The 15927-nt window shown below is 41.8% G+C and overlaps 1 protein-coding gene across 1 annotated transcript in view; it reads right to left on the bottom strand.

Annotated features, from left to right (window-relative positions):
* Positions 1-15927, bottom strand: part of ROR1 (receptor tyrosine kinase like orphan receptor 1) — a 372181-nt gene that overhangs the window by 28407 nt on the left and 327847 nt on the right. The window contains exons 5-7 of the mRNA XM_054572162.1: positions 8779-8906; positions 6377-6694; positions 4504-4749 (exon numbers count right to left, since the gene is read on the bottom strand). Coding sequence (XP_054428137.1) covers positions 4504-4749; positions 6377-6694; positions 8779-8906 — 692 coding nt within the window. The remainder of the gene's footprint in view (positions 1-4503; positions 4750-6376; positions 6695-8778; positions 8907-15927) is intronic.

The following is a 15927-nucleotide window of genomic DNA, read 5'->3' as shown; positions in this document are numbered from 1 at the left end:
TTAAAAGACTGGTTGTAGATTTGAGTTCTGGATCTACTTCTTATTAACCACGTGGCCTTGGACAAGTTACTTATCCTCTCTAAGTCTCAGTTTTCTTTCTTTGGGTAGAATAAAACCCAACTCATAGGGTTGCAGAACTATTATATTATACATAAGATAATGCATTAAAAAACTCCTAGCATTGTCTTTGGCTCATTGTAAGCTCTTAATAAATGTAACTACTATTCAATAGTGTTATTCTATAGTCTAAATTGTATAATTTATGCAATATATAAAATACACTATATTCTATTGTGTAAATTGTATACTTCCTATCCAGCCTCAGGGTTCCTCAACCCTGGCACTGTTGACATTTGGGCTGGAAAGTTCCATGGGTAGTTCTGTATGTTCTGGGATGTTTAGCAGCATCCCTGGCCTCTACCCAACAGACGCCAACCCCACCCAGTTGTGAAGATCAAAATATCTCCAGACATTGTCAAATGCTCCCTGGGAGGCAAACCTCCCCTGTTCGAGAATCACTGGTTAGGGAAAAAAAAAAAAAAAAAAAAAAGCAGTGAGTGGCCCTAAAGACAGGAGACCTCCTTTCTATGAATTCATTTGTAATCTTGGTTAAGTCCTACCATTTCCCTGGACCTTGGTTTTCTCACATAGTAATTCAGGCAACAAAATTCCTACTTTATCTTTCATGATTTTTCTAAGGATAAAGTGAGGGAAAAAAATGAAATGCTCTAAAGAAGCGTTGTAAAGGAGGATTGCATTTTTCTTCCTTTGCTAGAGGCTGCTATTGAGGAACAACTACAGCAAGCTTTGCCTTGAAACAACAGCTGATGATGACCTGCTCTCTTCTTTAATTCTCACGCTGGGGAGCCATGGTCTCCCTGTTCCTTTAATGGATGTATTTGTGGCTTGGCCTGAAGAATTCAAGAGGAACTGTTTTCTTTCAAAATGAAATAAAAATGTTCTATTTAAAAAAAAATTATTTTTGTAAGTGGTGAAAACTGCCTTGTCATCTCTAGATTTAACTTTCATCTAAATTTATCTCTCACATGACTAGAATTAACCAGTCCTCAGAATTTTAACTGTGTCCTCTGTAGATTGATATTCAGAAAGAAATATTCTGAAGGTTTCCAGCATCACTGCACTGATTAATACTATAATAGTACACTGCCTAATACTATGATAAATTTCTTCATCAGCAAGGGAACACTTTTTACATGTCATAGCATATTACGGGAATTGGTGTACTGGAATCCAGAGGTTGAACTTACTGTCTTTCTTTTATTTATTTCTGAAAAATCTTTAAATGGGAGATAGTAGAGTATTTGGGAAAAGCGTATGAGCTTGAACTTGGTTAGAGCTTATGTGGATAGATGACACTTCAAGGTCCAATGCCATCAGTTGTGTGGATTTAGACAAGTCCTTTTTCTTTTTTTTTATTGTTCAAGCAGAGCTGTCTCCATTTTCCCACCACCACTTTTATCCCACCCCACCCATCGCCCACCTCCTCCCCTCAGTCCTACCCCTCTTGGGCTTTGTCCATGCGTCCTTTATACACGTTCCTTGATGACCCATCCCCTTCCTTCCCCCTTATCCCCCGCTGCTCTGGTTATTGTCAGTTTGTTCTTTATTTCAATGTCTCTGGTTATATTTTGCTTGCTTGTTTGTTTTGTTGATTAGGTTCCACTTATAGGTGAGATCATATGGTATTTGTCTTTCACCACCTGGCTTATTTCACTTAGTATAATGCTCTCCAGATCCATCCACGATGTCACGAAGGGTAGGAGCTCCTTCTTTCTTTCTGCTGTGTAGTATTCCAGGCCCTCAGTGGCATATGTTAATAACACTACATACAGTATGATTAGGAGTTTTAAGTACACATGAATACATGAAGCAAGGAGCATCATACACACATGGCAGGTTTTTTGTAGGTGTAGGAGATTGGTCTCTCTCCGCCTATGATCAAGGACCATTCAAGGATTTCTTTTATCCCTCAGAGCATGTGTTTGGCCTGCTTGCTTCAGAAAGGCCATTGAAATGAAAACCAATACTTCTTGGGTATAATTTAGAGTCTCGACTTAAACTAATTGTAATACAACTCGAATTGGATTATGAATAAATGTTCTGGTTTATGAGTAAGTCACCTCCATAATTCTGCTGGGTTTTAGTTGGAAATTAAGGGTCAGAAATCACCTAAAGGACAACTGAATTCACCCAGAGTGGAGGGAACAATGTTTGTCTTCTTTACAATAATCCATTCTTCCTTAAGGACACTTATCAGTATCCTGAGAGAGCACAGTAAAATGGCAGGAAAATGAGTGTGGAGTCAGACAGACCTGCCATTAACCAGCTGGGTGACTTTGAGGTTCTTTGAGTCTCAGTTTCGTCACTAGCAAGGGTTAATAATATCTATCACAGTGTGAGGGTGAGTGTAAATAACACCCGCGGAAACCCCAACACTGTGCCAGGCACATGGAAAGTGCTCAGTAAGTGTTGCTTTTACCCTTGGCTCTCACGCAGATCTTTGTATCTTACCTATTTTAGGAGAAGGAATGGCACAACTAAGTAAATCATTCTAAGCCTACAATTTATTTTTATTCTTTTCTTATTAATGTTGAATATAGCATGCAGGGAAAGTCATAAATGATTAAGTGCAAACTATTTAAAAAAGAAAGGATAATTTGCTTTGCAGTTCCCAGTGGTGGCTCTGAAAGAGTTAATTTGATGATTTGCTCTTTATGCTGCATATGAAGGCATTTTGAGGCCCAGCCAGACAAAAGGGGTCTGGTCACCTCTTTCTCACACTTGGCATAGCTATCCATATAACCAGTTTACAGGAGATAATATGATAACAAGTAACACATAAGAATGAAATTGTAAAATAATAGTTTTCCAAATTTTCATCACTGAGACGCTTTTTAGTATTTTTACTGGTTTTTCTTCTGGACCTCTTTAGTCTGTTTTTGCTTCCTCTTCTTTGTTCCATAATGTTTGTGCTAACTTCTATTGTATCATACACACATTGCACTGTGTTTGTAATGTGAATCACATTTTATTCCTCTTTCAAGCCCCCTACTCCATTGTGGACTCTCACACATAGACTGTATACTACTTATAATAGATTCCTTTTTATATAGTAATTGTAATAGATACTATTTATGAAACATTTATTATCTTCCTATCATCATAGGGTTTTCAGGTAACAACTCCTTTAGGCTCACCGTGAACCCCAGGTGGACATCACTTTCTCCATTTACTGCTGCGGCTTTCCCAGCAGCGGCACCCTGACCGTCCCACGTGACTGGGAAACCCCGTCGACACCAGACTGTGAAAACTAGAATCAGGAAGAGGAGCCAGTGCCAACTGAGTACTGAACTCCAGGTTTCATCGACATTCTCATTCTCTTTTTCCTACCCCTCAAACATTTTCTAGAAAAAGGAACAAAATGATTCGGGAATTTCATTTTCTTTTTATACTTCTGCAATAAAAGAATGAGACAAAGAACAAAGTTTATCCACAGACTGCCCTAAATAACAGAGTAAGGGCTATAGATTGCTCCTACCTGTGGGTGTTCTCCAGGACACAGAAAAAGCCATTCTCTTTCTGCTTCCAATACACCGGCTGTGCTACAAAGGTGCGCTGGGACATGGACCATTGTGGGTAATGTGTTTTCCTATTGGGTTGGCCAGAAAGTCTGTTACGTTTTTTCCCCTACAATGGTTCTAGCAGTGCTTAGTTGTCTTTAAATTAATTTGAAACAATTTTGTTAGATTGTACTGTGGCAGCTGTCATATCAATGTGCATTTTTTAAAAAACTTATCAAAATTTGTGGATTTTTGTGTGGACATTTTCATAGTAAAGATGGAAGAAAATAGGGAACATTTTTGGTGTATTTTGCTTTATTATTTCAAGAAAGGTAAAAATTCAACTGAAATGCAAAATACGATTTGTGCAGTGTATGGAGAAGGCGCTGTGACTGATTGAACATGTCAAAAGTGGTTTGCCAAGTTTCTTGGTACTATTGACATTTTGGCCAAATAGTTCTTTGCTGTGGGGCTGCCTTGGAAGATGTTTAGCAGCACCCCTAGCCTCTGCCCACTAGGAGCCAATAGCGGGAGATAGCCAACACACTCAAAATATCCAAATCAATAAAATCATTGGTGAAAATGAAAAATGTGTCCTTACATTTTATGGTAAAAAAAGTAACAGACTTTTTGGCCACCCAATATATGAATGACTGTGATAAGCTGTTTCACCTGTGTCTCTGAAGAGATGGTGCTTGTAATACCTACAAACACAATGGCAGGAATAAAAGCAGTCTATTCATTGAGAGTGGGCTTCGGTACACTAACAGGTTTTTTATGGAGAGACAGCAAGGTTTATCTATCTCCCTGAGAAACTTCGCTCGAGATCACACGAACACCATCAATCTCTGCCCCTCATAGGATTTTCCTAAGGAAGGAAGGATTGATTGAAGCACAATAAAGGTGATGACTTGCTATTTACCACATGCTGGGATGTCACACAGGTCAGATTTAAAGTTTTCATCCAAGGTGAAGCACCACGGAGCTTCCTTCTGGTTCCCTGGGTTGCGGCAGTAGGAATGCCCCCCATTCAGCTCCGGGAAACGTAGGGCAGTGAAGGTGTGTGTGTGGGGGTACTGGGAATTCCATGGCTGGCACTGGCGCCCTGATTTGGTCACACTGACAGTCCCCCGGTAGTCCACACCTGTGCTGTTGTAGCACTTGTGATCTGAAAAACACAAAAGAAAATTCCCAAACCGTGAGAAAGAAACAGAGGAGATGCTGCAGCTCCGAGCCAGCAGTTTCTGGATGGAGGTTGTGCAATTTACTTCAGGGCCAAGGCTTCCTTGCTGGTCAGGGGCCATGTGGGCGGTCCCCCTGCTCGCTGGCCTGGGACACAGGGCCTGCCTTGCAGTTACATTCCTGGGAGGATTTAAAGCTTATGCTTCAGGACTACAACCAGTACTCCACAACTATTTTTAATATCGAACACAGAAAAAAATCAAAACTGGGCCATACGAGTTAATTTCCTAGTGAATGGTTCAGGGAAGGTTCAAGCTAAACTGTTCTTTCCGCTTCTGCTTGATGGCCATAGATACGAATCGTGTGATAAAGGAGCTAACTCAGAGAATGTTCATTCGGGATGATGCACGATGGGCTTCTACCAGGCGTTAAGGCCATCTCGTGCTGAGGGGCTGGACACCCTTGGGAAGCAGGTCTGATTAAGTGCTCCTCCCAGGTGGTCATGGGGCTGTAACGTGAAAGCACTGAAAAAAAAATCTACTGGGCCGAAATAAACTGAAATTTAAAGAGGTAATGATGAGATGATTGTAGTAATAATAATATGATGATATTGCTATTATTATGTGCTAAGAATAGTTCTAAGCATTTTAGAGGCACTAAGTTATTTAACCAATAGGATTAACTACCAGAGGAAATGAAAAAAAAATTACCAATGAGTTTAATTCTAGATGAATGGGAAATGTACAGAGGAACAGTCTTTTGCTTGATGGTGGTAAGAGGCTGGAAGATGGAGGCAAGCCCCACATTTATATCTTTAAAATTGGGGTCCTATACACATATCATAAAATTTACCATTAATGTGTTTAGAACATCCAAAATATTGTGCAACCTCCATACTATCTCATTCCAGAACACTTAAATCATCCTAAAAGGAAACCCTGTTCTCACTGAACAGTCATTCTCCACTACCCTCTGCCCTCTTCCCCAGCCCCTGGCAAGCACTAATCTGTTTTTTGTCTCTATGGATTTGTCTGTTCTGGATGTTTCATATAAATGGAATCATACAGTGGTGTCTGGCTTTTTTCACAATCATAATGTTTTCAAGATTCAGTCATGTTGAACAAAATTTTATCCCTTTTTATGGTAGAATAATAATTCATTTTATCCTTTTTATGGATGAATAATACCTATTCATTTTTATGGATGACTAATATTTCATTATGTGGATATACCACAATTTGTTTATCCACTTACCCGCTGATGAACAGTTGGCTGGTTTCCACCTTTTAGCTATTGTGAATAAAGCTGTTATGAATACCTGCATACAAGTTTTTGTTTGAACACCTATTTTTAATTCTTTTGGGTATATATCTGGGAATGGCATTGCTGAGTCATATGGTTATTCTATTTTTAAGTCATTGAGGAACTAGCAACCATACATTAAAATGATCTTCCAGAAGCTTTTGAAGGTAGCCCGCACATGGTACGTATTTGGCCCATTGGAAGATAATCTGTCAATAGAAACCACTACTGTGGATCAAAGTCCAGTTTTCACTGTGCCACAGGGTTGCTGGCACTCAGGGCAGCACGGAGGGTCAGGGGCTACTACCTACTTTTATTGATCGGATCCGCCATGGGAATTCCAATTCGGATGCAGTTTGCTGCTTCAGGGCTCTCTGGCTGTGGGAGATCTTCACAGTTTGGCAGCTTCAGCCGCATCAGAATCATGGGATTTGATCTTGCAAAAATGTACTCTGTCTGACACAGGACATTTTCCAGGATTTCACATTCATCGCGACACAAGTCACGGGGCTTTGGGATGGATGAGGTTTCGTCACAGTAAGGGAAGGCGTAGTGGCACAGGGAAGGGATGGCGAACTGAGAACACTTATCAGACAAGTGACTGGAGGTGCCAATCATGGTGAAGGCAGCTGGAAAACAAACACCATTATTAACTCCCAGGGGCCAGGGCTTATCTCTGAGTATCTAGTCAACAAATATCGGCTCTAAACACACAAGGGAGGAATCTGCTGAGCTCAAACAGGCAAGGCCAAGAGAAGGAGATTCATTTCAGATGTCTAAGCAGCTTACTTTCACTGGCTTGAAAAAAATCATTTGACTACAAAGTTTAAAAAAACAGGATTAAGTTACATATGTACCGTTTCCTAATAAAAAGAATTAATTAGGTTAAAGTACAATATATTTTTCATTTTTACTACAAAGCAACAGAACTTTCTGTTTCATCCGGTGCTTTTTTATTGGTTCTATGCGGTTTCTAACACATCTGACAGCTGCAAGGCTGAACCTGCCCCACGGGCTGGCGGAGCCCCAGCCCAGGGCCGCTCTGCGCTGTGCCTCTGAGTTGGCGGATGACGTTGGGTAACTGGTTTAATTTCTTTGTGGCTTGAACACTTTTGACTCCATCTTCTGAAAAGGAGGCAACTCCCTTAGTTCTCAGAGACCACTACTCAGTTGTTCCCGAGAGTATGAAAGAAAGTAAGTGGTCGTTTAGCCTAACCTCCCATCCAATGTGGTCTCCAAGCGCAAAGCGATGTCCAGCCTCCCTTTGTACACCCTCCACGGACAAAGCTTACTCCGTGGCAGCTTGGGATGTTCTTGGTGCACTGCTTCCCAAAAAATGTTTCTGAACTATAATTCCATACCATGTTGGAGAAGCTAGGGTTCCGGACCAAAGAGATTGGGGAAATGCTGGGTTAAACAAAGTTAAATGGATGTTTTTTTAACGGTAACACTTTCCCGTAAGCTGATGTCCATTGAAAATGTTCAAGAGATTATAAATGGGTGACCAAATATTTATTACAGGACTCCCATTTATTTTTTGTGAATACTTAGTAAAAAATATGCCCACCGTTCTCATACTCGGTTGAAATGTGCCTTCAGCAGCCCGCCCCCCCCCCCCCGCCCCCGCCGTCCTGCCTCACAGAACCCTTCCACTGGAAAGTCCAGCCTGAGGGTGTCGGCACTCGGCACCTTCATCTTCCCTATTGTTGCTTTTCCAGGTTATAGAGTTCCCTCTGCTTCCTCTTTGTTTTTTCAAATTCTTCCCAGGACATAGTTTCTAGACTTTTTGTTTTTCCATGTGCCTACCTTGGGTTTATTCTTATCTCTCTTAAATCCCAGGATTGCCAGATAAACCACAAAGCACCCATTTGAATTTCAGAGGAACACCTGGGGCAGACTTCTAAAAAATTACCCGTTGTTTATCTAAAATGTAGCTGGATGTCCTGTATTTTCATTTGCTAAAGCTGGTAACCTTATTAGAATCTCATAAAGGCAATTTTAATGGCTTGCGAGGGTACGTGGCACAGAGGCTCTTAATAATGACACTGAGGGAAGAGTTATAAGGCGGCTGTAACCACCAGAACTAGGTGTGCAAAATCGTACAAGGTAGCCTGCACTATAGCTTATGCTACCTAACTCATGGGTGCTAAAAAGTGCTTCTCTATTAGGTTCCCATTAAGGATACTTCCTATTCAGAAAAACGAAGGGTAAAATATGGCACGCTAGAGCAGAAAGAGCCCTATGATCATCTTGCCTCATCATTCACGTCACAGACGAAGAGATTTTCATGGAGAGTAAAGAGATTTCCCTAAAGTCACAGTAATTTATTCTAAACTCATCCCCTTTCTGTCTACATGTGTTGCTTCCAAACAGTAAGCTCCGTGAGGGCAGAGACAACCTGGCTTACTCACCTACCACACCGTCATATACCCCAGTGCCCAGCCCAGTTCCTGGTACACCAAAAACACTCAGTAATGTTTACTGAGTGTTTAAAAGACTGTGAGGCTTTTCAAAGCTTCCCTTTCCTCTAAGAGCAACCTTCAATAAATTATTTTAATGTAAATTCCAGAGCACAGAGATCATATCTAATGCTTCTTTATAGTCCTAACCCCAATGTCTAGCCTACTCCTTTGTCAACAGAGGTGCTCAATGCCTCTGTTGGTGAGGAAAATAGTTTTTCAAGGTATAAATAGAATTTCATTGGCGTACGTACCTGTGATCTGATTTTCTATTTCCCCTTGCATGTGCAAAGACTCCATATAGACGGTGCGGTTGCCAATAAATCTTGCACATGCAATCCCTCTGTATGGCTGACAGAATCCATCTTCTTCGTATTCATCTCTAAAAACAGAGCATAGACATTAATTGATGCAGTATAGGATATACACGCAGATGGGTGGATATGGCTGCAATGCCCTAAATAGTCACTAGGGGGCACAGTGAGGCACAGTATTCTCCAGACTGGGCTTAAAAACCGTGCTCTTCCTCGGTTCCATCCATCACTTAAAACATCTGTTGGTCACATTGGTCAAGTTTCCTTCACCTCCAGAAAACCATCCTGAAGCACAAAATCATCCTTATACATGGGAGAAAACACTTATTTTTGCAGCTGGTGGTGGGCTGTAAGATGATGTAGTTTAGTTACAGGAGTAAAAAGGAAATGAATTGGAAATCCGGGCACATGTTTTATGGTTTTTGTTTGTTTGTTAGTTTGTTTTTTAAACACAGATGATTTCTGCTTCATTTGCGCACTATGCCCAAGATCCACTCCAACTGATATGCCAATTAGGTGGTTCCATGGGGTAAGAAGGTAGGTGCAGCTGACGAAAACCCAGACGGCAGTCCAGTTCTGTGGCTCCTCACTGCTTAAGACTCATTATCTCCACCCTGCAGAGAGAGGACGAGGCAAACTGCGCGCTGGAGAATTTCAAATGAGTCACTAAATCCAAGGTAATCTAGAGAAGTTGCCAATGGACATCTTACTTTTACGATCCCCTGAAACTTTAAAGTAGAATATTTTTAAAAATTTGCTGCCTCACAATTATAATAATAAGTTTTATTTAATAAAAGGTCGGGGGGTAGATTTTATCCTGAAGATAAAGAGACACTAGAAAATGAGGCGATTAGAAATAGCTGGACATAAAAGGCTAGAGATTAGGATCCAAGATGGCGGGTTCAGCTCCAAAGGACAGAGACCATAACCTCCCATAGGGCTGTGGGCTTCCTCCTCTGCTAGCCATGCTGGAATTGATAAATCGTCTGAACAAAATATCATTTTCCCTCTATGGTTTCTTTTAAGATAAAGTATGTTAAAACAAAAGTCAGGGGAAACAAAATTCCCTTCCTGGGTTTAACATTTACATATCCTAGGCAAGCTCTCTGAGCCTCTGAGCCCCATGTTCTTATTTCTAAGATGAAGATAACACTTGACCTCTCTACCCTATGGGCAGAAACTCAGGAGAAGCCTATCAAATAATGTAAATGCTTTTAAAAAGTACTACACAGAGGTAATGTGGCTATTATTAAAGGATTTACAATGATCAAAGAAGATATTTATTTTTAAGGACAATTATTTACTAAGCTCCTCCTTTGTAAAATGGGCTGTGGTCAGTGCTGCAGCCCTGGACTTCCCCACTTGGGGATTCAGAAAACCAGGTGAAAAAAGTCATTTTGAAGGTGGACATGGGGGAAGTGTCTTTGGTTTAGTCCTGAAAAGTCTGTATTGCAAAACTCTTAAAAACGGAGACTTTAAGTACAAATACAAATGAATATATCATATACTCGACATAAAGACATTGAAATTTTAATGTTGCAAAATCCTGCAAGCACTCCACATGTTTACTTTCATAAATCCTAGAGTAATGTTGAAGTCTTTTTGGCTTAAATTTTACTTGGGTTGTAAAATTAACCCCACTTTTATTGGGTAACTAATACCATAAACCTATAGGGAGAAAGAAGGTTCTCGATGACCTAGCCTGGGATCTTGGAAACTGAAGTGCTGAGACACCCACCCCCCCCCGCCCCCGCCGCCCACCACCCCAGCCCTGTGCTGTTATAGATGATGTCGTTCTATCCTGAGGCATTAGCGGAGCCCTGGATTTTAAAGGTGTCATTATGAGAACACCTCTACCTCCCCCATAGTAAATTCTCAAGGCCTCGATTTATATCTCTTGGGAGGACAAAACCCTGGAATTACCCCCAGATATAAATCCCCAACCTACTGGGAGTTCCCATATTTTATGTGTGAGGCTTAGGCTAAACTTCTTACCACCTTTCCAGTTCAAGACTCTAAAAAGACTCTTTGAATACTTTCTTTTTTTCCAAAATAAAATGGAATGTAACTCCTTGGCTGCACATTTCATGTCAATGAAAGGCTTAGAGCTGCAGGTGTATTGAATTTTTTACTGTGCCCAGAATTCTTGCTATTTTGGCCAGTCTCCTGGGGACAGATATAAAATAACAAAACAAAGCAACAACAACAACAACAACAACAACAAAAAACCGCCAAACAAATTTAAAAAAACTATCATCCGCTAGGGAGTAGTGCTCAGCCCTGGCTGCTTATTAGAATCTCCTCAGGAAGTTTTTGAAAATACCAAGGCTCAAACCCCACCTCAAACCTATTAAATCCTCCTCTCTGGGGACAGAGCTTAGGCATTCATGCTTTTAGAAAAGCTCTCCGGTGATTTGAATGTGGTTGAGAACCACAGCACTAGAAAAACAAACCTATGTTAAGTGTCTGCCACTCTCTGTGCTGGGTACTGTGCTAAGTGCTTTCTTCACAGCTGCCCCTTATGCAGTGTTTCCTCTGTATTTTACAGAGGGAGACACTCAAGTTCAGAGAAGTTAAGTAAGTGGCTCAAATTCGCAAAGTCAGTAAGTGGTGGACATAAGACTTAAAGTTTAAGCTCAAGCTATTACACAGTGTTCTCTGCTTTTCAATGCCCCTTTTAACTAAATCAGCCTAATTTATAAAAAAGGGACTTAAAATTAAAAAAAAAAATATGTTTATTGATCGTACAGAGAGAAGAAGGGGGAGGAAGAAAGAGAAACATTGATTGGTTGCCTCCCATATTCTCCCCAACTGCGGATGGAACTACAACCTAGGTATGTGCCCAGACCAGGGATTGAACCCCTAACATTTTGGTGTACGGGACAATGCTCCAGTCAACTGAGCTACACTGGCCAAAGCTATAAATGAGGGACTTCATAAGGTGTCTTTATTCTGTACCAGGTACTAAGTTTCACTTACATATAAAACAGATAGTAAGTCATTTAAGCCTGACAACAATCTTATAAAGAAGGTGAAGGTGTAATTAATCCCATTTCTACAAATGAGAAAATTGAGGGTCAGAAAGAGTAAGGAACTTGTCCAAAGTGACATAGCTAGATTTGCCCCAAACTAGTGCGTGTAACCATGGCAAACAGCTTCCTTCCAAATGGTTTGGTTATGGAAATTCCGGCACTGCTTACAGGGGCTTTCGGCTGTGAAGACGCCGGGTGGCAAAAAGAGTTTTTTTTGAAACATAAAGTCACAACTGCCTTTCATCCCGTCCGTGTTTCCTTCTGGCGTGGGCTGGGGAGAAACAAATGCTCCTCCGGCATTAATCAGCCTCGTGCTGCTCTCTGGCGCGCACTTCTTTCATCATTGATGTCCTCCACGCTCAGCAAATTAAAAACAGGAAAGGGGAAGGCGGCAAAAGCACAAGGGCACTTGCAATGAGCGTGCCCGAGGCTGTGTGCTGTGGGGAAGAAACGTGTGCCGTGAAAGGGCAAGTGGAATCTTAGCCATTCATCACAGCGCTGGCACCGACATGCACCGGCTACCTCACGATGATGTCAAGAGGCAGGGCTGCTTTGTGATGGGGACTCCTGTTTCTCATAAAGGCAATTTAGTTACCACATCGCCAGCCTCTGCAACCTTCCCAATTCCCCGTCATGTGATAGGGAAAAGCAAACACAGTGTGCCTTGCACCTCCAGGGCCTCCCCCTTTTCCCAGGGCAAGGAGCTTACAAGGGCTGGCCAAACTGGGCTGAGAGTGATCCTCAATGATTGCAACCGCTGTGGCAGCAGAAGAAGAATCTGCCCAGGAAGCACCATAACCCGAGGAAAGGGACACACTGCCAAGGAGGCTGCAGCCCAAAGGAGCTTTACAATGATGCCGGAAGTCCACACAAATTCCTGCGCAACCTCTGGTCAGTGAGCAAAGGAGAGAATGCTCTGAAAATGAAAAAGCTCATTGTTTAGAATATAATATGGGGCCAGATGTTAACATTAGGGGAAACGGGATAAAGTATACAGCTGACCCTTGAACAACACGAGGGTTAGGGGTGCCAACGTCTGCTGTCAAAAATTCACATGCAACTTTTAACTCTAGAGTCAGCCCTTCGCAAATGTGGATTCAACAGTATTTTCAATCTGAGGTTGGTTGAAACACACAGATGTGAAGGGCTGACTGTATCTACTAAAAAAAATCCACATTCAAGTGAACCTGTGAAGTTCAAACTTGTGTTGCTCAAGGGTCACCTGTATATGGAAACTCTGTACCATTTTTGTGACTGCTTAAATGTAAATATATGTCAAAATAAAAATTAAAAAAATTCTATGGGGGGGGGGGCTTATTCCTTATTGTGTGTAGACAGAACAGGAGACGCTATCGTGGAGTATCAGGAAGGCCCTCAGAAGACCTCATTTAATCTTTATCACAGCCTGACAGAAATCCCTCCAGGCCTACCCCTGGTGGCTGAATCCTGTCATTAACAATTCACTTATTTGCCTGAGGCTTGGCCTACAAATTCTAATGCTTCCAGGAGAGAAGATCTATTTGGTCAGAAAGACCTGGGTGTAGATTATTATTATTAGCTGTGGGACACTTTCATCTTTATTGAAGGTTGTGTAGCAAGGAGGCTGGGCAGCTTATGAGAGGTTGTGTGTGGAAGAGAAAAGCAGTCTTCTCTGACTTTGTGCTTGGGTCCAGGGCCTGCTGGGTGCCAGGTAAGAGGACACACCAGGAAGGGAAGGTGTGGGAGTCACTAGAGAGGGAATCTCTCTCTTGCCTGACTCATCATTCATTTTGGCACAAAGTGACCTTTTCAAAACACAGACTTGATCAGGTCATTTCCCACCTAAACTTCGCTACAGTATCCCATTCACTTCACTCTCCTACTTGCAGTATATAAGGCCCTTCATAACCTAGTTCCTGTCTATTTTTCCAGCCTGGGCCCTGCCAGTCAAGCCCGGGAACTTGATGATACCACAAGCCATGCTAATGATCTTGCTAGTCTCCAAACAGGGAGAATGCAATTCAACGCTCCCACGGTTTGGCCCATGCTCCCCGTGAGGCCTGGAGCGCCCGCCGCGTTCTCTTTTCCGTCTTTGAGATCAAACACTCCTAACTTCCCAGCAATGTTAGTTACTGAACCCAGGACACTCCTCACATCACTCACACACGTTCCTGGCTTCATATTACATTGATCTGTTTAGTGGCCTTCTCTCCACTACTCTTCGGTAAGGATCATGTGTGATTCAGCTTCAAAACACTAAGGACCGACACAGTGCACACTCAACAAACGTGTGCTGAATGAGGGAGAGGGTGCTGTCAAGAGATGTTCCCCTCCAGATCTTCACTGGTAGAAAAGAAGGCCCAATGCTGACTGGCCAACAGAACTGGTAACAGCATTGATAATTTATGCAGTATCTGCAGGTTTCTTTCTTCTGAAGCTCATAGCTCTTCACCTGGAAGCCAGAGAGGTTGGTTCTGCTGGCCCATCCACAGCAGCTTCATGGGGACAGATTGCAGGGGAAAAAACCCAACACTTTGGACTTTACCCCCTTCAGCCCGTCTTAATTAAGAGCTCCATCTTAAGCCATCAGGATGAAGTCACATCAAGACGCCTGCCCCTGAAGTCCTGAATCCTGGTTTGAAGGAAATCCATCACCCAGTACGGAGAGCTGCAATATCCCTAAGTATGTGCTAGAGAGTAATTTAGCAAAGTGTGAGTTATTATTTTTTTTCATGTAGGAAGTAACTTCTCTTTACCCAAGCAAAAATAACTTACCAGTGCCTTCCCAAAAGACCTTTGTGGCTATAAGTGGATGGAAAGTATCCTCTTTTGAATTTGTAAATCAGGCTACATATTAGTTGAGCTGGTTAAAGCATAGCATGCACATGATGCTCCCCAGGCCTGGCTCTAGTAACCTCAGGGCTGGGTGCAAAGCTTCCCTGCTCAGAGGCCAGGTTCTTCCTGGGGAGGTGCAGTCAGATCTCTTTAAGTTGAAAATCAGCTCTGTCTTTTAATTAAAAAGGGAATACATGATAAAATGAAGATCCAAGTAAAGGCTGCAGAATTATTCCATTGTAGATAAAACATCAGAGACACAGAAATTTGAAGAACAAAATATAGTCTGATGTGGTCAATAAGTGACCACCTCTCCAAAAAACACCTTCTTCCCTTTTCTGAGAGTTGGAACCTTGAAGTGTCCTTGGTTGAATGCCAAGCACAAGGAGAGCATATACTTTAAGTCTTATCAGCTTTAACTGCACACACCTTGGAAGAGACGACTGTCAGAGAAGAGACCTCAGGAAAAATACACCTGGACACACAGAAGAGCTGGTCGGAGGGAAGGAGAGTAGGAGAGTTGTCGGGAGAAGCGAGAATACACTGTGCCTCAAGGCGGCTGCGGTCAAAAAATTACAGGTTAAATATGTGATCCCAAAGCTATCTACAAATTCTGTTTTCTAAAGCCCAGTCTGAAAGTGGGCATCAAAGAGGGTAATGAGTTAACATACTTGACCTTTGAAGGTTATCAGCTCTCCAAGTGAGCCAAGCAAGGCATGTCCGCCCAGAGGGGTAATGACTCACAGAGAACTTCAATCTATAAGGCTGAGGGTTCAGCTCACTCTAAAACCCCTTCTTCTCCTCCTGGAATGCCTTTGTGAGAAAAAGCACTTGGGAGGTGTCTATGTTGAGTATCGTGTGCCATTTTCCACACCTGAATACTGACAATTGTTAACATTTATTTCCTTAGCAAAAGAGTCCCTTGCTCTTTCTCACACTACTTTTTTGCTTTAAAAATTAAATTAAATTTTTAATGTTTTTTTTTCTTGGCTAAGAACCATTAAAACAAACAGATGAATAACGTTCTGTCATAGTTTCCAGAGCAGCACATAATAGTTACTTGTGTCCAACTTAGAAAAGGGAAGGTATTGGCCTTGCTTCACAGCAATGTTTGGAAACACAAGGGTTGCATTTCACTTTGGAAAAGGAGCAGAATTATCCCAGCTTGTATCTCACAAATGAAATCTGAGGGAAAATTATGCATGTAATACATTTTATTCCTATTTAAACACACATTAGAAAT

This window comes from Pteronotus mesoamericanus, unplaced genomic scaffold (assembly GCF_021234165.1).
Source record: "Pteronotus mesoamericanus isolate MK-2021 breed Mesoamerican mustached bat unplaced genomic scaffold, CSHL_Meso_final contig_105, whole genome shotgun sequence".
Taxonomy (NCBI): domain Eukaryota; kingdom Metazoa; phylum Chordata; class Mammalia; order Chiroptera; family Mormoopidae; genus Pteronotus; species Pteronotus mesoamericanus.
Note: the sequence above shows the minus strand (reverse complement) of the source record. Positions and strands in the feature narration are given on the sequence as shown.